The following is a 25266-nucleotide window of genomic DNA, read 5'->3' on the forward strand; positions in this document are numbered from 1 at the left end:
AAATCTGTCATTCTCTGTCAAGCAGGATTCAATAACTCGCTAACGTCCAGACACTGGGGTGTCCATGATGGTCCTGATGCCCACTGCTCTGGACTCCTAGTTGGAAAAGGTAATGCAGGGCTGCTCTCAGGGAGCCTCAACGGATTCAGGTGGTCCAGGCTTCCAGGATCTGTCACCTGTTTTCACATTTCATTTTAGAAGCCTCTTTGGAGGACTTCTATCTGAGATACCATTCCAAGGATTACAGGAATCTTGTCTCCGAGTGTTTAGGCAGCACTGACATTACTACAGCTGCCAGCTGCCATCTGTCCAACCCTCAGGGAAGCCCCAGAATATCACACCAAATGTGGCAGCAAGAAGGCTACAGTGATCTGTACAAATCTACAAGTCGGAGGTGGTATAAACGGGGTTTGAACCCAGGTTCTCTGATTCCAAATACTGTTTTCTTTCCATGGTATGAAAGCCTCCATTTCACCCTTCCGAGCATCACTTTCTCCACCTGCACAATGGAAATGGATTGTACCTGCCCTTGTAGGGTTGCTGTGAGGCTCAATGGAAATTATGCATGTTATTTAATTTAGAGTAAAAAAGTATGAAATTATTTAAAAAAGTATTTTATTGAGCATCTACTAGGAGTCAGGCACCATTCTAGACACTGAGGACACCGGGAAAACCAACCAAACAAAACTCTGACCGTGATGAGCTTACGGTCTAATACGTGAAGGCGGTAAAAATAAGTTTCTTGCCAGCTATTGAGCACTTTACAAAAACAATGAAATATCTTCCCACCAAGGATCTAATACAAGGCTGGATCAGAGTGTTCACTCACTCAGTCAATCTATTCATTTCTTCAATCATTCATTCACGTAAGCATCAAATATTACTGAATCAGTTATGGGTCAGGCAACATGCTGGGTGGTGGGAAAAGATAAGCAGTAAGTAGACAAGAGGAGAAGGAGGTGACGGAAGATGAGATGGTTGGGTGGCATCACTGACTCAATGGACATGAGTTTGAGCAAACTCAGGGAGATACTGAAGGACAGGGGGCCTGTCCTTCCTTCCAACTCTTCCACAAAGAACTGGACACAACTTAGCAACCGAGCAACAAACACAAAGATAGATAGAGGTCCCAGGTGAATGAGGTTTACAGCCTAGAATGGAGAAGACGTGAAGCTGAGAAATTTTAGAAAATACCAGTAGTAACGTCAACAGTGGCGACAACGATAACAACAACAATAATGACCTCTAGGCTGGTTTGAGTAACAGTTTACAACCGATGAAGGAGGCTCAGTGAGCTTTACTGAGTCAACTCCAGCTGAGTTGACCTTACAAGGTCTAGCTGTGAAGCAGCGTCTGACACATGGCTTGCTTTGTGACTTGCTGTGAGCACAGAATGGCTCAGACCAGCCTGATGGGATCTTAACCTTGCCCCCGCACTGAGCTGAGATAAGGGCAGAGTCTTACTAGCCAAAGCTGTGCGGTCCTGAGGGCAGACATTAAGCAGACTTCAGGCGCTATGGTAACACACCCACTAACCTCAGCCTGATGCCAGTCCCCAGTTCCCTCATAGGGAACATGGAAACAACACAGGCACCTTTCTCAGGGGCCAGGACCCAAGGAGCCAGCTCACGACAACGCTGTTTTTGTCTTTGACGTGCAAGCTGGTAAACAAAGCCTGGGGGAAAGGGGTGACTGGGGCCTGCTGGAGCACTCGCCATGACCTTCAAGCTCTGGGGTCAGATGGCGTCTTTCCTCCCTTGTTCTCTCTTTTAAAGGCTGCAGGTTTCTGATCGCCTAGTATTAACGTCCGCTCCTAGAAGTGGATCTGCTTTCCCATCCATCTTGTCTCTCTTCCTCCCAATTCCAAGCTTTTACTCTAAATTAAATCAAACTTTAAATCAATCTTCTCTCCCACTGCTGAGCCTCCCATTACTTATGCTCCTGGAAAACAAAACAAACAGAGCTCAGCCTGCTCTCAAAGTGATGTTCAAATTGCCTCTGCTGGAACCTGCAGCTGCATCCGCCCCCGGCGTAGGTTTGAGGCTCTACCGCCCGGGATGCAGGCGTCCCCTCTCACAGTCTGTCTTCTGCTGCTTCCATGGTGCCTCAGCCCCTTAATCCAACACCTGCGAGTTTTCGAGGACACCAGCCCCAGCTGATGGTTCTTCTGCCTCCAGCCTGGCGCCCTCCCAACCCCTGCCTGGGCCGCTGTAGATGACTTTCCTCTTGGAGCTCCGGAACCTAAGTCTGAGCCCCCAAAGCTCCCAGTCCCGCAGTGCTAGCAGCACACGGATCCAGCCTCTGAGCGTGGCACCCCAGCCCTCCACACGCAGTTTCTGGTGCCACGTGCACAGTCTGGGTTCCTGCCGACACAGTGAGCGCCACACTTCTGCTTCAGAGGCCCGGGGCTCCTCCCCGGGTGTGAGCTGCCAGACTCACGCCCCCCTCCCCGCCAAGTTCATTTTAAAACATTTTTAAGTACCTTCAATGTGCCGGGCCAGCTCTGCAGGGGCGGGCTGGGCTTGGCGGCTCTGTCTGGAAGGGGGCGCCCGTCGTCTGACCTCTAGGCTGCTCCCCTTTCTTGTTATCTGAAGAGAGCTGTCTGGGGCTGTCCCTGCTGCATTCCTCTTCTGCTTTTCATTTGTCTTTTCTTGTTTAACTTAAAATATGGACTTAAATAAATACAGTCTCCCTGTGAGAAATTAAAATGCAACCACCCCTCGGTACTGGTGGGGAAGGTTCCTATACTGCTGTGTCTCCTATGGAGTCATCCAAATCCTTGGATTCTCAAGTCCCTTATATAAAATGTGTAGTATTTGTATATAGGGGCTTCCCAGTTGGCGCCAGTGGTAAAGAATCCTCCTGCCAATACTGGAGACACAAGAACTCATGCATATCCTCCCATAGATATTTTTTAAAGCATCTCTAGTACAATGTCAATGCTGTGTAAACAGTTCCAGGTGTACAGCAAATTCAAGCACTGCTTTTTGGAAACTTCTGGAAAATTTTTTTCCTGACTAGTTTTACTCCTAGCTAAGTTTGTGGCTGTGGAACTCACGGATATGAAGCGCCAACTGTAATACAAATAAATCTCGAGTTTTTTGATCATCACCCCATTCTCCCCAAAGCCTTGCCCTACAGCTTTGATTTGTAGTAGTCACAGTCTGAAAATTCCAAAATTATTTTAGCTTTATTTCCCTTATTTTTTTTAAGTGAAAGTTCTATCTCATAATAGTTTTAGAGAATCAAGTAGCTCTGCCAGGCTTATTATAAGGCAGCAATGTCTTCCTTTTCTACCATTGCCCAAATCTTAGTCACCAATTTCAGCTCTTTTGGTTGAGTTTTTTTCTTTTCTTATGTTTATTTCGAAATGTAGGCTTATATTACTATGTATTCATTTAAAATTTGGGGACTGGGGAGCTCCCTGGCAGACCAGTGATTACAATACCCTGCTTGGACTGCAGGGGTTGCAGGTTGCTGCAGGGCAGCCAAAAAAAAAGAGAAAGAAATCAATAAATGACTTCGGTGTAAAAAATTTTTTTAGGCATTATCTATGGAATTCCCAGCACGGAAGTTTGAAATTTTGCTTTATTTAACTCCCCTCTCAGCCCTACTCCCCCACAATGTGCCTCCCTGAGCCCCCACAGTACCTTTGGTTTCATCAGTCAGCACCCACTGTTTACACTCCCGTTCTGGGAAATCTAACTTAATGGAATAGTTTTTCTAAGGGCTCCTTCTTTCTTCGTTTCTAGAACTCCTTCTCGGGTGCTGAGTCATCCTTCCTCTCCTCTCTGTTCTGCTTTCTGAGAGATTACGCCACGTTTTCCATCCAAGCTTCCGTCTGAGTTTTTGCTTCTGGCGTTTCATTTCTCAGTTCTGGGAGCTGGTTGGTGCTCTGGCTGTCCATTTCACAGCCTCTCTCTGAGGACGTCGGATGGTTTTACGCACAAGCTTTCTCCCCCTTGCACAGCTTTCATTGCATCCAAGCTGCTTTTTAAACTTTGTTCCTTTCTGGTGTTTCTGTCCAGCCTTCATATGTGACACTTCCTTTAAGTGTCTAGTGACCCAAAGCTCTTCACGCCTACTAGCTAGAGTTCTCTAAGCAACTGATTGGAAGTTATATGAGGGGAAGGCAGGGGATGTTTACATGGCAGGCCCAAAGGGAGAAAGACAGACAGACAGAGAGAGAGAGAGAGAGAGAGAGAGAGAGATCTGCCTGGGCTGTGTCATGGGGGCCCCTACTATCAATACGCTTTGTGTTTTTCTTCTTGGCCTATCAGATTTTCCAGTGAAAATTGTTCATTTCCTTCCTGAGGCTATTCCTGACTGCTGGGATCTGAGAGCCAAGTGTGGGATGAAGACTGGAAGAGCTAAGCACTGGTCTGCATGTCCACCTCCATCTAAGCCTCCTGCTGCAGACTGGTACCTTCCCCCACCTCAACGATAAGGCCGGCATCCTCAGTGTCCTTCCCAGTTATACCCCAGTGAAGAGGGCAGTCACGGCTTTGCACCAGATGGTTCAGGAGATCTGCTAACTGCTTTTTAAAGTGACTTTCAACAAGTCCTGTATGGAGCTCTTCTTTTGCCCTCATTTTCAGAGCTAATTGGTCCTGCCAGTGTTCTGAGTCTTTGATGAGGGGTGAAGGGCCCACCCCCTCCCCCCCCAACAACCAGACATTGCAAACCGGATGCAGTTTTGTGCTCTCTGTAGTGCTGGCTTGGAATTGAGCGCACCAGGGTCTGCTGAATCAGCCGCCTCCTGCCCAGCTGTTGTCTAGCATCCACTAGCGGCCGTCCCTCCCCTGCCGTCTCCATCCAGGTGCGTCCACACTTTCACGAGCCTTTAGTGCTCTATGCTGGAACTCTGGGGTTCTAAAGTCTGTCTTCCTTGACTAGAAGCTTGGACTCAGGCTTTGATTTTCTATTAACGTGAGTGCTACAAAGTGTGTGTGCAGATTCCTCTCTCTTGCACACGTGCCCTCACTCACTGCCACTTTGTTCTTAATTTCTGTCTTTTTTTTTCCCTTTTGCACTATTGTAAGTCTCTATAATTTCATTTTTTTTAAAAAATGGAGAACAATGAGAATTCTTTTCTTTGTTTATGTATCCTCCAAAGCTATGTCATTAACAGCATGAAAGTTCACAGCGGATCTATTTTCTAAGTAGGTTTTAATTTATGCTACAATGAAATATTTCTCCTTGTTCCTTTTTTCCCTATCACCTTGAATTCTACTTGATTCTGATGTTCCTAAATCTGCTTTCTTTTTGCCGGCATGCCTTTTCCCCTCATGGTTTTGTTTTGCAATCTTTGTGTTTATTATTTTATTACTTTCTCTCTTTTTTAAGCCAGACATCTACTTTCTGTCTTTTAAGAGACGGATGAGTCTGACCTATTCATATTTATTATGACAACTGAAATAGCTGTTCCTATTCCTTGCAATCTTATTTATTTACTTTCTGTTTTCTATTTACCTTTTGCTCTTGTTTCCTGGCTCCCTCCATTCTCTGCCCATTTGTTGAACTGACTGCATTTAACATCGCTACATTTTTTCCACCTTATGTTTCCTAAGTTATACTTTCCATTTCTATTCTATTCCATCTCTAGTGGAAGCCAAGAAGCCCACAGTGAAGAAGGGGGATAACTAAATTTAAGGGAATCTTCAAACAGTGGAAATGGACTGGGCTGATCAGTAAAGAAAGTGGCGGGAGTTTTCATGGTGCAAGAAACATTTCGCAGGCGCTAAACCCATTTAACAGGAAAAGACCTGGAATCTTCTGTGAGTAAAACTGCAGGGTCTGTCTGCTGGAAACTGTTACGGAAAAGTGTTTGGGGAAGCTGGAGGGACAGGGCCACACTTTCAGGCTCAGCTTTAAAGCACCTTAGCCTACTTTTTCCATCTGAGTTCCCATCTGAGCCAGTTCTTCGGCCGTCTTGAATTTTCCCCATCTCTGCGCTCTGTGTTCTCTGCTGACCTTCCTGCCAGTGAGAAGGGCAGAGTGGAAGGGATAGGGCTCTGGAGAGATAACAAGAATGGGGGCTGGGAGTGATCCTTATCACGCGCATGTGCAGCATCAAGGGCAGCTGGACATCCCCCCTCTCCACAATTATATCTGCTGGACAGACCACAGGCCATCTGTTAGGAGGGAGCTCACTCCTGGGCACTCCTGTCACTGTAGACAGGGAGCAGGGCCCATTTTCCAGGAACCAGATATTGAAAATTAGTCCATTACATGTAGTTCATGCAATTAAAAGGAAATCTGTGGGCTGTTTGGCCAGAAGGCATGCAGGTTTGAGATCATACTATAAAGCTAAGTGAGTCAAATTTGACCAAGAGTCTCCTTGAGATTGGGGACCTGAGCAATGGGGCTGCTAGAAAAGTCAGGCTTTGTTGGGGAGGGGAGATTCTGGAAAAGAATAATCCCCCATGAGGGACTGGCAGGGTCACTGAGACCCCGGAGAGTCCAAAAGAGGAGCCGTGGGCATCACCCTGGCATCGGCTGGGAGATGCTGGCACCCTTCGGGGACCCAATGGCTCCCTGGTGACAGCTGCCCTGGCTTAGTTTGGGTGGCACCCCAGGGCTCCTTCTGTGTCCAGGCTGGCGACTGGGATGCCAGTGCTTCCATTCTATTCACTGTTTCCACCAGAAGCCACTGACTTCTGGAAAAGGTGACAGGTGAGGGAGAAGACTGCCCAGGTTGGGAAAGCTGGGGGGTGGAGGTTCATTATGGAGCTGCAGTGATGGGCAAGGGCCACCTCAGGCTCATGGTGAGGAATATGTGGGAAAGCCTGGGTGACCTCAGCGTGTCACTTTAGTCCAGAGCCCACCCAGAATCATGGTGCATTTCTCCCAGGAGATGGTGCTGTGGGCTGAGCCAGGACGGGGATGACGGTGGGGACCACAGGCAGGGCTCTGACATGCTAGGGGCCCCGGCAACTTGTGGCCAGCATCATCAGAAGCACGTGTCACTAACAGAACAGCCGGGAGAGTCGAGATGCTGTTAAAGGAGGCTGGTCTTCACCACAAAAGCAGAGACGAGAAGGAAAATGGTGGGCAAGCCAGAGGTGTGGTTCCCGATCTGGGCTGAGTGGCAGAGCTGGGGAGGCAGAGAGCAAGGCAAAGGCAGGGCTGAGGGTATATAGGGGTGCTCAGAGTTAAGTATCCCATGTGCTAAGATCTGTGTTCAGTTGTGCGTATGTCGTACAATCTAATCCTTGGTGTATCTCTGTGAGGTAGGTAATAATGTCTCTATTTTAGTAATGATAAAATGAAACAAACAAAAAAAGTAAGTGACTTGTTTCAAGTTATTCAGCTAGCATGCCTGACCTAATTCAGATCAAATTCAAAGCTCCTGTTTGATCCTTTCCACCTCTCCTTCCTTCCTTATAAAGCCTGGGAGGCTGAACAAGATCAGAGTTCCCTGGCTTTAGCTTAGATCCACCTTCATGAATTTTGTCATCCCTACCTCTCATCTCTACTGTTAATGATTTGAAAGTTTTCCTTAAATAAGTCTCATTTATTTGCGTGTGTGCACGTATATGCACATAACATATAATTTACCATTTTTACAACTTTTAAGCATATAGTTTAGTAGCATTAAGTACACTCACATTGCTGCACAAGGCTTTTTGTTTTTAACTTAGATACAGTTTAGAAAGGAAAACATGCAAGGACTCTCACGAACGGAAATCAGTATGACTTTCCATAAACAGGAGTTAACCACTGGAGTAAATACAGTGAAGGCAGAAAGTGACTAACTTGCAGCTGGTGACTACTGTCACTGAGGTCCTGAGATGAGGGCTGTTCTTCCCACCCTCAGAGCCCTATTTTTTTTCTTTAATTTATTATTTTTTTTAATTGAAGGATAATTGCTTTATAGAATTTCGTTGTTTTCTGTCCAACCTCAACATGAATCAGCCATAGGTATACATATATCCCTTCCCTTTGAACCTCCCTCCCATCCCCCTCCCCATCCCATCCCTCCGGGTTGGTTCAGAGCGCCGTTTGAGTTTCCTGAGCCACATAGCAAATTCCCATTGGCTATCTCTTTTCCATATGGTAATGTAAGTTTCCATGTTACTCTCTCCATACACCTCACCCTCTCCTCCCCTCTCTCCATATCCATGTCTACTCTCAGAGCCCCAAGTTTTTAAGGGAGGATCCCAAGTACTGGAGAAGTGTTCAAGACATGACGATTCCTTCTTCACACTCAGAAAATCTGGAAGAGGAGTCCTTTTCCGAGAAAAGAGGGTCATTTTCTCGCTGTGATGTCAACGCGACCCTGCACTATGCCCAGGCACTTCCCCCCGTCTTGCCCATCACTGAGCCCCTTCCCCACCTCCCAAAATGCTGTGATCCCTGACCCCCAAAAAGGTGATCTCGCTTGACTTTCCACTTTGGATCAATGACTAGGTGCAGCCTTTCTTTGGGAGAAGTCCTTCAAGTTCTCCCCCATTTTCCTCAAGAGGAACAAGGGCAGCTCCCAGACTCTCTTTCTCTGTGTGGATCCATACGAGGGTGACTTGCCTGAGCGCCACAAGCCCAGCCACTTGGTCAGCACCGTGCAGAGCACTTGGTTACGACGTCTGCATGGCGCGGCCGAGAGCAGGACACGCCAGGATGGCTCAGGCCAGTGGCTGCTCCGAGTGACTGAACTTAGTGCGACGGGGTGGGAAGGCAGACGTGGTAAGCACCAAGGCGGGAGCTTAAGGCGCTGGTGAAAACAGAAGCCATCAGAGGGGCAGAGGCCTTGACACAGGTGTTTCACAGTGAGCCAGACTCCAGCGTGACGTTAGATTCGCCTGGGCGCCTGTTTCCCTGCACAGTGGAAGAAGTGGGGTCTGTGTGTCCTCCATGGAAGCACTGACAGGTTGACAAGGACATGAAGAAGGATTTTTCTTTTCCTGGCCATGCCACAGGACTTGTGGGGTTCTTAGTTCCCAGACCAGGGATTGATCCCTTGGCCCCTGCTTTGGAAGCACAGAGTTTTAACCACTGGACTACCCTTTGGGTGGTTGTTTTCTTTTTAAGCCATGCGGGGATGCTCTCTACCAACATTAGAAGGAAACATTTCAAAGACTGAAGCTATTGATGTGTCGCAGTAAAACCAGGTGTGATCCCAGGAATGTGAGAGCTGAGGATAAATCTCACTTTGGAAATCCCAGTGAAATGTCACGCTGAGCGGAGTCACAGGCTTGGTGCCTGAAGGGTGGAGGTGCTGATGGGAGGGTCTCTCTCTGCCTGCTCCCCTCTCCTGGAGACAGTTAGCCATGCCCCCTGGAGCCCCCCAGGATGCCCACTGGACACAGGAAGCGTGCTTCTCACCTGGGGCTTGGTCTCATCTTTGTCCTTGTAGTAGAAGAGCTGATCCCCACGCAGCACGAACCAGCGCTGCTGCCAGCCCTTCATGATGCTTCTCTGCTTCTTCAGCCAGCCCGCCTTCAGCACGGGGCCCAGCCTGCGGGGGCAGGGCGGCCGCCCAGGGCTCCGGCTCTGCTCCCCCATCACCAGGCTTTTGGAGCGGGCTGCAAGTCAAGCACACACACAGTGAACACAAAGGATGGCGGGCCTCGGCCAGTCCTTGCCCCGCTCTGGCGTCCCAGCCTCCTGGTAGCCACCGTCATGGGAGCTTCAGCCAGCAGGGCGTGACCGTGCTTGGCCTGCCCCCTCCTCAGGTTGAAAGGGGCGAGGGCTGGAGCCCCTTAACACTGTAGCCGAAGGTCATCCACCTTGGGGAGCCCACAGCCTGCTTCCTGGTTAGTTTCTGCTGTGTCTGTGGGACCCCAGATTCCCCATTTCCCCAGGCTTGCTCATCCATCCATCCATCCATCCATCCATCTATCCATCCATCTTTCCATGTGTTCAATGACTCACTCGTCAATTCAGCAACGAATATTTATACAGTATCTACTGTGTGCCAGTCGCTGTTATAGGGATTGAGAAACAAGCGCTGAGATAAGAAGCCTAACCATCTGGGCCCCGCTGGAGCTCACCTTCTAGCAGGGTTCCTGTCATCAGGCCCCAAGGGAGCTGGCCCCGGCAGCCTCCCTCCCTGGACTCTGCATGGCACCCCCGCTCTGGAGGCATCACCACTGCCCAGAAGCCCCCACCCCACCATGCAAACTCCCTCGCTGCTTCCCTGAGACCCTCTTGGTGGCTGGGCCTGGCCAGCAGGACCTCAGCTGCACTTGCCTGCTGTGACTGGTTGATGGCTCCCTGGCAGGACAAAGGGGCTGCCCTCCTACCTCAGAGCCTCTTCTGCCCTGCACATACCACTGGGCAGCACTCTGCCAGAGTTGGTACTGCCTTCCACAGTGACTGAGTTCTTGCCCCTCCCATACCTCCCTGACTCTTGTCTCAGGCAGAGCTCCTCTTCTCTCTCTCTCTGGCGAGTAGCAAGGATATTGCTGCAGGGCTCACTAGGAAGGCCAACCTGGACTTTGGAGGAACAACTCTGAGTCCAAATGTAATCCCACTTGTAATCTTTAGACCATAGATCCTGACTTGGGATTGGAATGCATGGTCCGCACAGCCCACACCTACTGCACCGTGCCTGTGATCCTCTGTGTGTGTATCTGTCTAAGCTCTCTCATTATGCCAGTGACTGCAGCTCCCTAAGCCTAGCCGACCTCTGTCCATGCTGGACACTAACCCAGGCCTTTCTTGCATCCCTTGCCTACTCAGCCTCTGGCTTTGGCTGCATGCTACTGCTGTGCTGGGCTCAGTTGTGTCCAACTCTTTGTGACCCCATGGACTGTAGCCTGCCAGGCTCCTCTGTGCATGGAAGTTTCCAGGCAAGAAAACTGGAACGGGCTGCCATTTCTTCTTCCAGGGGATTGTCCTGACACAAGGATCAAACCTGTGTCTCCTGTAACTCCTGCGTTGGCAGGCAAACTCTTCACCTATTGAGCCACCTGGGAATGGTGATCCTCAAGATCCAACTCCACAGGGCCTTCCTTCTGGTCTCTTCTAGACAGCCCTTCCCTCCCCCACCAGGACATGAGCTCCATGGCTGGTAATGATCTGTGTGGTTGCCTTGCTGACCCTCTAGACTGAAGGGAAAGGGAGGGAAGGACATGGTGTCTCATCAAGTTCTGCACGTGGCTCTCATCACCAGGCCAGGCAGGTAATGGATGTCAGACATGGTTGTCAAACATCATGAGCTACTTTGGCTTACTCTCTTTTTTAAAAATTGAAGTATAGTTGATTTACAGATTCAAATTTACTTGGCAGAAGCAGGGCTCTCGTGGAGGAGAGGAGAGGCCAGCGCTGCTCCCCTCAGCTCACCAGGGAGGCGCTTGCCACAGATGCTACTTAAGCTGCCAAGCCGGCCTGGGGTGCCCTCCAGCCACTCAATCACACAGATGCAACTTAGAAGGCCCACAGAGCAGCTTGAAAGGAAAATAATTGCTGTTATGATTTATTAATAAGCACTGTTCCTGTCTTCAGCACTTCCTTGAATCAAGCCATTCAGTTCTGTAAACATTTAAGCTGAGATTTCAAGTCAAACAGCTCTGACATTCTAAGGTTCCAGAAACAAGGGGAACTTCTGGCCCAGGAGCAGGTTCATGACCTGAGGAGGAGGAGGAGGAGGGTGCTTTCTGCCTGCCTCAGGGTCTGGCTCTTGAGCTCACAAGCACAATCATTCATTCACTGACTCATTCATCCATGCCTTCCAAGTCTGCAGAACTCCTCCAGGTAAGGCGCAGAACCCCGAGTTGCTTGCGTTCCCCCAGAGCCCCCAGGCTGGCAGGGGAAATCCGGCACAAGGGACCACCACATGGAGATGAAAGAGCTGCAAACCACGTGGACAGGCCCAGGCTGCAGAGACTTAGCTGAAGGGGCACCTTTCCGCTGTAGACATCAGCAGAGCCGCCTGCAGAGGGGGCACCCGGGCTAAGCCTTGAGGGATGAGCAGTACTGGGACCCACCTGAGGAGAAGGGGGCTCCGATCTGGAAGGAGCGGGTGTGGCATTTGCTGCCTCTTGGCTCAGACCAGCATGCATGCTGGGCTGACGCTGTCACCTAGTCTCACTGACAAGCGTCTCTTGAGAGGGCGGACCACAGTTCCAGCCTCTCCTCCTTCGCCCCGCAGTCCCTGCCAACCTCTGCATTTGGAGAGTCTGTCCTCTCCTGAAACTGCTCTGACCAGATCCAACAGTCTGGTTCTGACTCTCAGCCTCCAGGACCCTTGGTGCTTAGTCCCCACTGATCACCTTCTTTCTGAAGCTCTTCCCCTTGCTCTGCAGAGCCGACTGCCCGGCACACCCTCCTGCCACCTGCCCAACCTGCTCTGACTTCAGTTCGTCTCTTCTCCCTGAAAGTCCTGCTACTGCCCGGGTTGCCCCCGAGGCCCCCCATTCTGTCATGAGTCCAGGTCTTTATTTCTGCCTGGGTCCTTCTCTGGGACTCCAGGACCACCTGTTGAACCATCTGAGGGACATCTCACAGGGATGGTTCACGATCACCTGTGCAACCTGTCCAGCCATGCACCTGCTGTCCCTGGTCCTGCAGGGCTTCCTCTCAGCCCCTTGGTTCTTCACGCAAATGCCATTTTCTCAATGAGGACTTCCTGGCCACTCTTAACATGTATCCCCAACCCTTCCATCTCCCCTTTCCTGCTTTACTTTTTGCTTAAATTCTAGTATAGCAGCAGCAGAGGGCCAATCACAGAACAATACACAAAGTATAAGACTGTAAAAATGGAAGAAAAACACAACCCTTTAAACAAAAGACATCACAAGGCATACTCAGTGGGCACACGCATTTATACAGAGGGAGCATGTCACACCTGTAGCAGTGACTATGGTCGTGGAGGAGAGGCTGGAACCGTAGTTCTGTAGTTTTATGCAGGAAAGAATGTCTGCATTGCTTACAAAAATTAAAATAAAACCTTTAAAAGACAGAGCTCTTGAGAGGGAGCTGAATCCCCAAAGCACAAACAGATGCCTAGCCTCTGCCTACTCGGAATTTCCAGGCTGAACAGATGATCCTTCGTGGAAAGGTGATCCTGGCTCATCTGCGGACCTTGCATGGGATCAGGTCAGAGGGACCCTCTGTAGGTGAGCCCCTCCAGTGGGCCTGCTACTCCAGCCTTTGTGCTCCATCCCATTTCACATAAGAGAGAGGCTCAGAGAGCGTGTGAGTCACTCACTCCCCCAGTGTTGCCACAAGAGTACCTGGCAACAGCTGCATCTTGGAAATGGCTGAGAACACACGGAAGACGCCTGACCCAGCGGATCACGTCAGAGCTCTGCTCAAGTTCCCTTGATTCCTTCTTCCTGTTTTTATGCCCCCTTATTTCCAACAGCTTTCCCTGGGTGATTTTTCAGGGCTGCTGGCCTGTTTTGGAGACGGTCCTTGGGATATTGGGGCCATTCTGAGCAGGCACGGGGAGAACCGGAAGTGCCCGGGAATTTACTCCCCCGCCCTCACTCCCCAGCCCCTGGCGGAAGGCTCCTGGGTGTGGGAGCTTGAAAGCCCCTGCAGTCTTGTTTCTAGTTTGAAACTTCTGGGAGGCATAAGAGGCACAATTCAAAGTTCCGCAGGGGCTCAGGCTGATGCCCCCTTCCCTGGGCTTTGCAGCCCAGTTTGGCCTCCCCTCCCTGGCGCTGCTCCCCTGCCCCTCACTGGTGGCCCTTGGGAACACCTCTTCAAGAAATGACTGCAGACGACGACGCTCAGCCCGGGGCCTCTTGATGAGCAGCACAGCAGGCGCCCCTTGCTGCTCTGGGGCCTTCTGCCGAGGCTGTGGCACACTGGCCTCAGCAGCTGCCAGGGCATCAGTGCCCTGGTTTTCATCTGCAGCCCCGAGAGCGTGGAGGAGAGGCTGAACTTGAACTAAAACACGGCTGATTTATAAAAGTTAATGGGATTTTAAAGCCGGGCTGTGCAAACAGCAAGACAGCTCTCAGAGCTGAACTGGTTTAAAGGGTGAGTATCGAGGCCGGAAGATTGATGGAGCAGGGGGAGGTGACGTAATGGAAGGGGCGCTCCGGAGGGGGGCAGCCGAGACGGTTTCATAAAGGTAATGCAATTTGCCATCGAGGGCAAGGGGGCCTCGCGAGGTTCCCAGCTGTCCTGAGAGCCTCCGATGATTTATTACAGGATGGTTCCTGAGTGCTCTCTACCTTTTTTTTTTTTTTTAACCTGTTACTTAGCTTCTTTCTGGGCTCCACCTGGTCATCTGTTCTTTGCTAAGCTCCCCACCTGAGGGGTCTAGAGAACCAGCAAGGCCCCCTTAATGGGTCTCACTTTGAGGCCTGGAAGGTGAAGAACAAGAAGGAAAACTAGCCCCCCAAAGTAAGAAGTGTTAATTCTAATATAACTGTGAGGAGGTTCTAGAAAGTTTGGATTATTTTTCCAATAACGACGACTTTGATGCTTTAAAAGCATCAGCATAGAAGGTCGCACTTTTAACAGTCACTTTCATTGGCCCTTCCTGGCTCTGGTTCTCGATTCAGCTGGTGCTGGTCTTCAGTGAGGGGGGCAGGAGGCAGGTGGCCCCCCAAATGCTTGACCCTCACTGCCATACAGTGGGCGCCCACAGGTTTAGCTGGGCTTGGTCTTCATCTCTCCATCCGTGGAGCTTGTGGGGCCTCCTGGGTGTCCACCGTGGGTGAGCCACTGAGGTGTGGAGGTAAAAGGCACATACCTGCCCTGGCAAAAGTGAAGGGGGAACAGAGGCGCCCAGATACAAGCGCCTGTCGTCTCAGCAAGTATAACAGGAGATGAGAGGGTTAAGGCAGAGGCATGGAAGTCAGGCTGGGAGGCCAGAGGTGGGACTGCGGCTGGATGAAAGAACAGAGTGAGCCGTTAGAGGGGATCGCCACCCCAAAATATGCTACTTTGGCATATTGACTGTTTTGAGCTGAAGGCAACTGAGAAAGAGCGCACGGGCGGGCTCCTTCCCCTCTCCCTTTCTGCTTAGAAGCAGCGCGTACTTTCCCGTACTGAATAAAGGTGCCTTGCCACTCCCATACCAGGAAGAGGAGAATGAGATTCTTATCGTGCAGAGGTGACTTCAGTCTGCCTAATGAACCTCTCTAAACCACCCTTACCTGCCGTGCTTTTCCCAGTCACCTTCCCACAGTGTATGCCCCTGGGTTTAGCTGCCCCTTTTCTATGAAGCAGCCCCTCACACACTTCAAACAATCAATAAAATTTATACGCTTTTTCTGCTGTTAATCTTTCATCATTTTAATTAGCAGGCCTCAGGTACATAGCTTGAGGGTAGTAGTAGTTAGTAGTTTTGTTGCTCAGTCGTGTCCGACTCTTTGTGACCCCATGGACTGTAGCCCACCAGGCTCCTCCCTCCATGGGATTCTCCAGGCAAGAGTACTGGAGTGGGTTGCCATTTCCTTCTCCAGGGGATCTTCCAGACCCAGGGATCGAACCCAGGTCTCCCGCATTCCAGGCAGACACTTTAACCTCTGAGCCGCCAGGGAAGCAAGTGTTTTCTCCCCTACACTATGGAAGGCTGTGGGATACAAGGATGTGCTCAGCAGAGGGAGCAGGAAGACGTGCAGGATGAGAGGGCATGGGGTTAAACCCAGGAAGTCTGGCTGCCAAGCTTTTAACATTGACTCTCACGGACCAAGTTCCTGCCTTAGAACAGACCAAGCCCTAACCTCTTCCCACTAACACTAATGAAACATCCTTTCATCAATCCTTGAGAAAGACAAGCCTTATGGATCTCCTCTAACCTCCATCCACAGACTGGATCTCCAACCATCACCCCATGGCAGGGTCCCTCTTCCTGCATCTCCTTTAAAGAGGCTGTTTAGCTGTCACAACGTGGGCAAGCAGTTGGGAAGATGAGAAGACCTCTGTGAGTCAGTGAGCATCCAGGTCTTCAGCTTCACTTCCCACTCACAGCACACGCTCTGCTCTTTCCAGGTCATTGACTGGTCCCCACAAAGGCCACTTTGTGCCAGATCCCTGTACCTCTGTTGCTTGCCAGCCTGATGAGCCCTGACACCCTTGAAGCATCAGTGCACCTGTTTCCCACTGTGGAAGGACTCATCTCATAGGTCCCCAAAGCAGGGTCTTGCCTGCCATCCATTATGCCACCCCCATAGAGGGCACACACCCATGGCCAGACAAGTGCCTCTCTATGCTGTTTTGATTTGTAAGCTTCTATCACTACGAACAAAGCTAGCGGGGGTGATGGAATTCCAGCTGAGCTATTTCAAATCCTGAAAGATGATGCTGTGAAAGTGCTGCATTCAATATGCCAGCAAATTTGGAAAACTCAGCAGTGGCCACAGGACTAGAAAAAGTCAGTTTTCATTCCAATCCCAAAGAAAGGCAATGCCAAAGAATGCTCAAACTACCGCACAATTGCACTCATCTCACATGCTAGTAAAGTAATGCTCAAAATTCTCCAAGCCAGGCTTTAGCAATATGTGAACCGTGAACTTCCAGATGTTCAAGCTGGTTTTAGAAAAGGCAGAGGCACCAGAGATCAAATTGCCAACATCCGCTGGATCATCAAAAAAGCATGAGAGTTCCAGAAAAACATCTGTTTCTGCTTTATTGACTATGCCAAAGCCTTTGACTGTGTGGATCACAATAAACTGTGGAAAATTCTGAAAGAGATGGGAATACCAGACCACCTGACCTGTCTCTTGAGAAATCTGTATGCAGGTCAGGAAGCAACAGTTAGAACAGGACATGGAACAACAGACTGGTTCCAAATAGGAAAAGGAGTACATCAAGGCTGTATATTGTCACCCTACTTATTTAACTTACAGGCAGAGTACATCATGAGAAATGCTGGGCTGGAAGAAACACAAGCTGGAATCAAGATTGCTGGGAGAAATATCAATAACCTCAGATATGCAGATGACACCACCCTTATGGCAGAAAGTGAAGAGGAACTAAAAAGCCTCTTGATGAAAGTGAAAGAGGAGAATGAAAAAGTTGGCTTAAAGCTCAACTTTCAGAAAATGAAGATCATGGTATCCGGTCCCATCACTTCATGGGAAATAGATGGGGAAACAGTGGAAACAGTGTCACACTTTATTTTTGGGGCTACCAAATCACTGCAGATGGTGACTGCAGCCATGAAATTAAAAGACACTTAACTCCTTGGTGACCAACCTAGATAGCATATTGAAAACCAGAGACATTACTTTGCCGACTAAGGTCCGTCTAGTCAAGGCTATGGTTTTTCCAGTGGTCACGTATGGATGTGAGAGTTGGACTGTGAAGAAGGCTGAGCGCCAAAGAATTGATGCTTTTGAACTGTGGTGTTGGAGAAGACTCTTGCGAGTCCCTTGGACTGCAAGGAGATCCAACCAGTCCATTCTGAAGGAGATCAGCCCTGGGATTTCTTTGGAAGGAATGATGCTAAAGCTGAAGCTCCAGTACTTTGGCCACCTCATGCAAAGAGTTGACTCATTGGAAAAGACCCTGATGCTGGGAGGGATTGGGGGCAGGAGGAGAAGGGGACGACAGAGGATGAGATGGCTGGATGGCATCACTGACTCGATGGGCGTGAGTCTGAGTGAACTCCGGGAGATGGTGATGGACAGGGAGGCCTGGTGTGCTGCGATTCATGGGGTCGCAAAGAGTCAGACACGACTGAGCGACTGAACTGAACTGAACTGAATGGCCAGAGAGGGCACCCTCCTCATGCCTGATCCTAAGAATGTAGCACAGAATGTCCCACTGAATGCTTGCTGAAAGCATGAATGGACATGAAACAGGAATCTTCAGGTTCAAAGAAGATGGGCAAGATCAAATCCAAGAGACTTTGTGCCTTTAGAGACGATCTTGGCCTGGAGAAACCTGCCAGAGGAATTTCTACCGCCCATGGCCTGTTCCCACATGATGAGAGGTTAAAGGGCATGGTTAAAGGGCCATTCCTGTTATCAGAGTAGCAGCAAGTAGAAGCAGGAAGCAGAATGTCCTTTTCCTACTTTTCCTGGTTTGGCAGTGGGAGGAGAGAGGCTAACTGAGGTCGTGGAAGGGGCACAGCATTTGGAGGCTCTTTAGGCACTCAGAGTCCCAAATTTCCAGATAAAATGGGAACAAAATACAAATCCTATCCACTTCCTAAGCTGTGGTGAGGAAGAAGTAAATGACACTTTGAAAGTGTGCTGCAGAGACGCACTGACTGGATGAATGGGGGTTAGGACTGTCTCGTTGCTGCAGGCTGAGCCCTTGGGAGGCCTGTCCCCTCTATCAGACCTTGTCTGGGAGCAGCTACCCTAGGTTTGCTGCCCCGGCTTCTGTTCAGATTAGCAAGCCATTCACCAGGAGCTGGAGATCCGTGGAGTTGATGTAATTTAGTATTGATTATAAATTTCATTTCTGCCTGCCTATGGGCCATTAGCTTAGATCAATATGCTCTCCACCCTTGGTTAAGTAATCATTGAGGCTGTTGATGATTTCAGCAGTCAGGGCAGGTCCCTGGCTGTCTTGGTTGAGGGGAGCTGAAGGCAGCCCTCCCAGCCTAGGTCTAATCCTGCTCAGGCCTGTCTTGCAAATAAATCATTTATTCCCACCTGCAAACATGAAGTTCACGGCCAAGTCTTCAGTTCTGCGGGGACAGAAGTGCTGCCTGGAGCTCCTGGAGCCCAGCATCTATAGTGCCTTAGACCCTAAGTGTCTAAGAGCGCTGGTTATATGCTCTGGGCATCTTCCATGGGGAGAACTCAGTTTTCCCATCAGCTGGTATCTGCGAGGAGAGGCAGGAGGAAAGAGAAGGAAATCCTGCCACAAGGGAATGCAGATATCTCTTGAGATCCTATATTCATTTCTTTTAGATACAAACCCAGAAATAGAATTGCTGGGTCATATGGTGGCTCTATTTTTAATTTTTTGAGGAACCACTGTACTGTTTTCCGTAGTGACTGCACCAATTTACATTCAGTATACCACAGCTCCCTTTTCTTCACATTCTTGCCAATATCGTCACCTCTTATCTTTGGATAATAGCCATTCTAACAGTTGTGAGGTGACATTTCAACGTGGCTTTTTATCTGCATTTCCCTGATGATTAGTGCTGTGGGCATCTTTTCATGTACCCCTCGCCCATTGGTATATATTCTTTGCAAAAATGTCTATTCAGTTCTTCTTCCCATGTTTCAGTCTGGTTTTTTTTTTTTTTTGCTATTGAGTTGCAGGAGTTCTTTGTATGTTTTGGATATTAGCCCCCTACTGGATCTGTGATTTGCAGGTATTTTCTCCTATTCTGTAGGTTTCTTTTCCATGTTATGGGTTTTTGCCTTTTCTAACAAAGCTTTTAGTTTGATGCAGCCCCCTTTGTTTGTTTTGCTTTTGCCCCCTTTGCTCTTTGTGTCTAATCTGAAAAATGATGTCACCACGGATGGCAAAGAGATGGCCCCATACGTTTCCTTCTAGGAGTTTTATGGTTTCAAGTTTTCATGTTCAAGACTTTTGAGCTGGCTTTTGTGTATGGTGAGAGCTAAGGGTCCAGTTTCATTCTTTTGCTTGTGACGGTCCAGTTTGCCCAACACCATTTATTGAAGAGACTGTCTGTCTCATATACTGCCCATTGTATATTGCTGGCTCCTTTGTTGTGAATTGATTGACCACACATGCATGGGTTTATTTCTGGGTTCTCTATTTTGCTCCATTGATTTATGGTCTGTTTTTGTGCCAAATAATTTCTTGATATTTTTTCCATTTTAAATACTACCTATTGACTCTAACTATGGAAGATGGGGATTTCATTTATTTCACTCTCCCACCCCATCACATGTGAGCACCCACTCCATCCTCCTAGCGCAGTTACAGTGTATTTTTAGTTTGATCAATGTGAAGAATTTGCATTGTTAGTACTATGTAATTGCTACTCCCAGTTAAGCTATGCAGTATACTATAATGTTTCATGAACCATTTTTTGTTTTCCCTGGAGTTCATAATTGCCTTGCCTTTTAATTTGCTTAGTATTCAACTACATATCAATAATTCAACCTTAAATATTCTAACAGTTGTTTGCATCTACTTTCCATGTATTCATAGGTAGTGGGAATCTTCTTAAAAATCACACCGCATTTCATTACTCAAAGAATTTATAGCTCTCCTGGGAACATGCAGGGCCACCTGCAGTGGTGTTTGATAGTGTGAATCTCTGCATTGGGTTAGGGAGAGGGCATATGCCTCGGCACTGGATAGACATGAATTCCAACACTTGTTGGCAGGCTACCTACAATTCTCCTTCCACATCTGTTAAAACGGGAATAATGGTGCTTCATCATAGTATAGTCATGAGAATTAAATAAGTACAATAAAAATGCCTGGAGCACGGAAGGCACACAATAAATGTAGGTTTGTTTTCTTCAGGGAAAATCAAGAAAAATAAGGCCAGTGAAAGTACTTCATCTCACTCACAGAGCCTTTTCTCTCCATCCCCAAAGTATTGACCAGGCTCTGCACATTCATCACAGCTTCTAAGACACTGATACTCCTTCGAAGGAAGATGGCTCAAGCTGCTGGAGCTGTGCTCATCAGGCTAATGATTTCCTTTAAAAGAAGGAGCCTCCTTAATAGCAACATCAATTTTATTTTTAAATATTTTAAACAAAGGCAGAAACTCTAAAAGGAAATATTGATAGACTGACGACATGATAATTAAAAACATGCATACATCTGGGGAAAAAAGATCCTGATATAAAAATTAACGGCAAGCAACAAATTGGAAAAATATTTGCAACATATAAATCAATCAAAGGAGGGCTGATTTTCCTAAGGACCTGGACCAGTTAGGTCCAGAGACAGTGCTTCAGCCTCCTGGGCTAATGCTTTCTCTGCTATTAATTCACTCCCTCACTCATCTACCCATACATTCATTTATTCACCATATATGTATTGCGTACCTACCAGACGCCTGGCCTTGGTGTATAATGGTATCGAAACACAGAAATGGGCCCTGCTTTCCTGGAGTGCAGTCTGGTGGGGTGACAGTTATTCACCAAATAGTCACACTGAGGAGTGTACAACTATAACTCAAGGCAAGCGCTACAAAGGAAAGGAGAGCCCAGAGCAGAGGACCCGGTTCAGACTGGGGTTGCAGGAGCACTTGGCTGGCGACACTCGAGCAGAGAACTGGAGCGAGCGCAGGAGCTAAGAAGGGCGGGGGGGGGGGGCGGCGGGACAGAGAGAGACAGACAGACAGAGAGAAGGAGGCATTCCAGCTGGGGAAACAGGGTGTGCTCTGGCCCTGTGGTAGGAGGCCCATGGAAGACGTTGGGGAATGGGATTCTTCCCAGTGTGGCTGGAGCCTGGAGAGGGAGAGGAGGCTGGAGGCTAGGCCAGTGGCTAGACTATAGGAGAGGTCTTCCTGTAAGCTGGGGCTGGAGGAGGAGGCTGGTGGTGGGTACACTGTGGATTTAAGTTTGGAAAGATGGCTCTGGCTTTGGAGTGGAGAATGGATGGGAGTGGGTGGGGGTGAGGCAGAGTATTGCTGCCACAGGTTAGAAATGATGACGGCTGGGAGAGGACAATAACAGGAGGCTGAGTGAGACAGGCAGAGCCAAGAGCTCTCTGGGAGGCAGGTGACACGGCTGCCTCTCATACCTTATCCTTGTGAAACAGGGCAAGACCAAATCAGTGAATCTTTATTTGGGGCAGTGCTAATGGGCACAGAAAAATCTCTGAAGAAGCAGGCCCTGTGTCAGTGGGATTTCAGGAAAGGGAGCAATCCCAGGGAGCCGGGGCAGCATCAGGGGCAAGGATTCTGCAGCTTTGTTCTGACCACCTCCTGGGGGCTCTGTGAGTGGGGGTGCGCAGAGGGCACAGCACTCCCAGAGTCTGGTGGTGGGCATGAGGCTACAGCCTGGGGCTCCGCTGCCTTCCCTCACTCTGGAAAACTCACAGGGAGAGGGTGCCTATCTTGCATTTCTGTTATCTCAAAAAAAATAAAAGGCAATTTTTACAGTGTCACGGAACATATGCGTTTGTGACTTGCTCCACTGTATCTGTGATAAATTCATGGATTTTTAGTGAGTTTATCCTGTTTTTCTTCCAGGAAAACTGGCAGGGGTGGGGTGACTGTCTCTTCCATTCCCACTCTGGAAACACGGCAACAAATCTCAGTGGAGTCAGAGCTTGCCAGGCATGGCATCAGGAAAGGCTCCCCGAACAGGACCCTAGGAGATAGGCAGGAGCTAAGAGAGGTAGGGCCAACCGCACCTGGGTCCAAATGGCCTCGTCTGGCTTCCACAGGCTGGGATAAGCTAGGGTGAGTCTGAGCTGGTCCTAAGCAGGCCCTGGCAAGCTAGAATCACGGTATTGATGGCCAATGTGAGCTGGTACCAACCGATCTGGACCACTTTCCTGAATCAGTCTGAATTATATGATGTACTTAAAAGCAAGCACACTGTTTGAATTTACAGGCTCTTTTTGAGACATTTCCTGCTGGTCTGGATGTCTCCCTACTTTTTAAAATTATCACTGTCCTCTTCTGTGTGTGTGAACAACACCTGCCTCACCTGCCTCTAACTACTTCTTAGAAATAGAACTCCAATTATTGAACAAACTTAGTTTTATATGTGGGTAAGTACCAGGTGGTACTAGTGGTAAAGAACCCGCCTGCCAACACAGGAGACATAAGAGACCCAGGTTCAATCCTTGGGTCGGGAAGATCCCCTGGAGGAGGGCATGGCAACCTACCCCAGTGTTTCTGCCTGGAGAATCCCATGGACAGAGGAGGCTGGTGGGCTACAGTCCATAGGGTTGCAAAGAGCTGGACATAACTGAAGCAACTTAGCAAGCAGCAAAGTGAGAGTAGGGTTTTTCCTGGGAGGTCCTCAATCCTGACAGCTCCTCCTCCCTGGGATAGAGACACAAGGACATTTTAGGGTGATGGCGCTCTCTGCAGCAGTATCAGAGCTGGCCTGGATGGGGACCTACCAGGAAGTTAACAGCTAATATAACCTGGGGGAAGGTTTCCTGGGAATCCCCCATTGCAGAGCAGCCAAGGCTTCTGAGCCCAGTTGACCTGGGCTGGTTTTCTTAACTATTCTAGAAAGTGACCCCAGATCGTTTCCATCAACTCTTTGTAACCAGGTAGTGGTGCAATCTGGAAGCCTGTCTGGCATATGTATCGCCTGGAGCAGCCTGGACAAGGCAGTGTGTGGCTCTCAGGGGCTGTGATTTGTATCCTGTAGGCTGGCAGGGTTTATGACATGAAGCCTGCCCGACTCCTAAAAGATGCCAAGGGGGATGAATTTTGAGGGAAGTTCTTCCTTATACCAGAGCCCAATTTCTTAGAAGCATGCATATATAATTTTGGTCTGTATTCCACCAGAAATGTCCCTGCGTGCTCTGACTCTTCACCTGGTCTCCAGCCCCAGCCTGTTGGCCCTGTGCACAGCCCTCCCCCCCCAACCAGCACTGGCACTGCCAATCCCTGCCTGCAATGTGGCTTCCTCCCTCCACCAGCCTTGCCTAGGTAGCCCCACCATTCTTCAGCTCACAGCGCAGGCACCACTTGGTTCCTCTGAAAGCTTCATTTGTAGTATATGCTCTTATGCCCTTAGAACGCCTCTTGTCATGGTTTATGATCATCTGTTTCTATGGGTAGTGAGTGAAAGTCGCTCAGTCGTGTCTGACTCTTTGTGATTCCATGGACTATACAATCCATGGAATTCTCCAGACCAGAATACTGGAGCTGTTCCCTTCTCCATGGGATCTTTCCAACCCAGGGTTTGGGCCCAGGTCTCCCACATTGCAGGTGGATTCTTTACCAGGTGAGCCACCAGGGAAGCTGATTTTTTTATGGGTGAGTGGTTATCTTATACATATCTGATATATAGTACCATAAAGTCTATCTTTTAACATACACTACAAGATAATATCATCTGGTATCTCAGCCTGAGAATTCTTTGTTGTGGGAACTGTCCTCTGCATTGCAGGATGCTCAGCAGCATCCCTGGCCTATATCTACTAGATGCCAGTAGCATCCCTTAGTTGGAACAACCAAAATGTCTCTAGACATCAACAAATGTCCCCCAGAGGGCAAAAGAGCCCCTGGTTGAGAACCACTGACCCAGAACAAATGTTTCTAGGAAGACAGATGTCAAAGGCAGGCTTCCTGAGAGCTGTTCGCAAAACACTGGTTTTTTTTCTAAACCAGCCCCATCCAACAGAAACATAATGTCAGCCACATATGTAATTATAGATGTTCTAGGAACAGCATGAAAAGCTAGTAAGAGAAAAAACAGGTGGACTGAATTCCAATCAATATTTTATTTAAGCCAATATATCCAAAGTATTATCACTTCATCAGGTGATCAATGTAAAATAATCATTGAGATCTTTTACATTCTTTTTCCCCCAAGTCATCAAAATCTTCTGCATATTTTTCTCACTTTGGATTAATCACATGTCAAATGCGCAATAGCCATGTGTGGCCAGCATGCCAGGAATGGGAGAGGAGACCCAAGCTCCTTAGGGGGGCTGGCCTGGCCCACCTGTTGCATTGTTACCGGGCTGTACCCCTACCCCTGAGCAGAGCCATGCACAGCCCTCCTTTGCCCACTGGGGCCCACAGGTGACAGCCCATTCCAAGCATCCCATGGAGGGATCCTGATGGCTCTAACTATGCTCTAGAGGGCCAGCCTGCCCAGGAAAGTCATCCAAATGCCTGCAGTGTGCTAATGAGACGGGTGTGTGCCTGTGAGCTCAGGAGAGCCCAGAGGATCCCTGCCTCCGATATGCAAACACTGGGTGAGGCAAGTACTGGTTCCAAGTTCCCTGGGCAGAAGCTCCACCCACTTCCAAGCCACTCTCCTCATGCTCCTTACTCACGAGGAGGGCTCAGCCCTCCACAAACGCGGGCCACATGGAAAGACACATTCTATTTTTCTTAAAACACAGATGCTGTCATCTAAAATAACACTTGCACTGGCCAAGAAGTTGCTGTCCAGGCAGATTCTGTTCTGAGCTCCAAGACCTGTCCTGAGGCCCCAGGCCATTCTGCAGGGCCACAAGCTGGCTGGGGTGCTAGCCCAGTGCTGTGGATGACCCCTGCAAGGCTCACCTGCGTCCCTTACTTATCTCTGGATCCGCTCCCCCAACACCAGCAACTCCAGGCCCTGCTGCTTTCTGGGAGTTCTCCGGGACAGAGCCCCTGCCTGCCTGCCTGCCTGAGGAGTTGCTTTCTGCAGCCCAGCTGTGGTGGGACCTGGCTGTCTGGAGAAGTCAGGGCATTGCCTTTCCTAGTGACATCTACTTTTGCCTTGACAACTAGGGTAGATCTTGAGCATTCAGCATTTCCCTTCTAGTAATAAA

The 25266-nt window shown here is 49.1% G+C and overlaps 1 protein-coding gene across 10 annotated transcripts in view; it reads right to left on the bottom strand.

The window, feature by feature from the left end:
• The window catches only part of ARHGAP22 (Rho GTPase activating protein 22), a 181490-nt gene that overhangs the window by 120462 nt on the left and 35762 nt on the right, over positions 1-25266 (bottom strand). For all 10 annotated transcript variants that reach the window (XM_069572442.1, XM_069572439.1, XM_069572450.1 and 7 more), the window contains one exon: positions 9325-9524. In XM_069572442.1, coding sequence (XP_069428543.1) covers positions 9325-9524 — 200 coding nt within the window. The remainder of the gene's footprint in view (positions 1-9324; positions 9525-25266) is intronic.

This window comes from Ovis canadensis, chromosome 25, assembly GCF_042477335.2.
Source record: "Ovis canadensis isolate MfBH-ARS-UI-01 breed Bighorn chromosome 25, ARS-UI_OviCan_v2, whole genome shotgun sequence".
Lineage (NCBI taxonomy): Eukaryota > Metazoa > Chordata > Mammalia > Artiodactyla > Bovidae > Ovis > Ovis canadensis.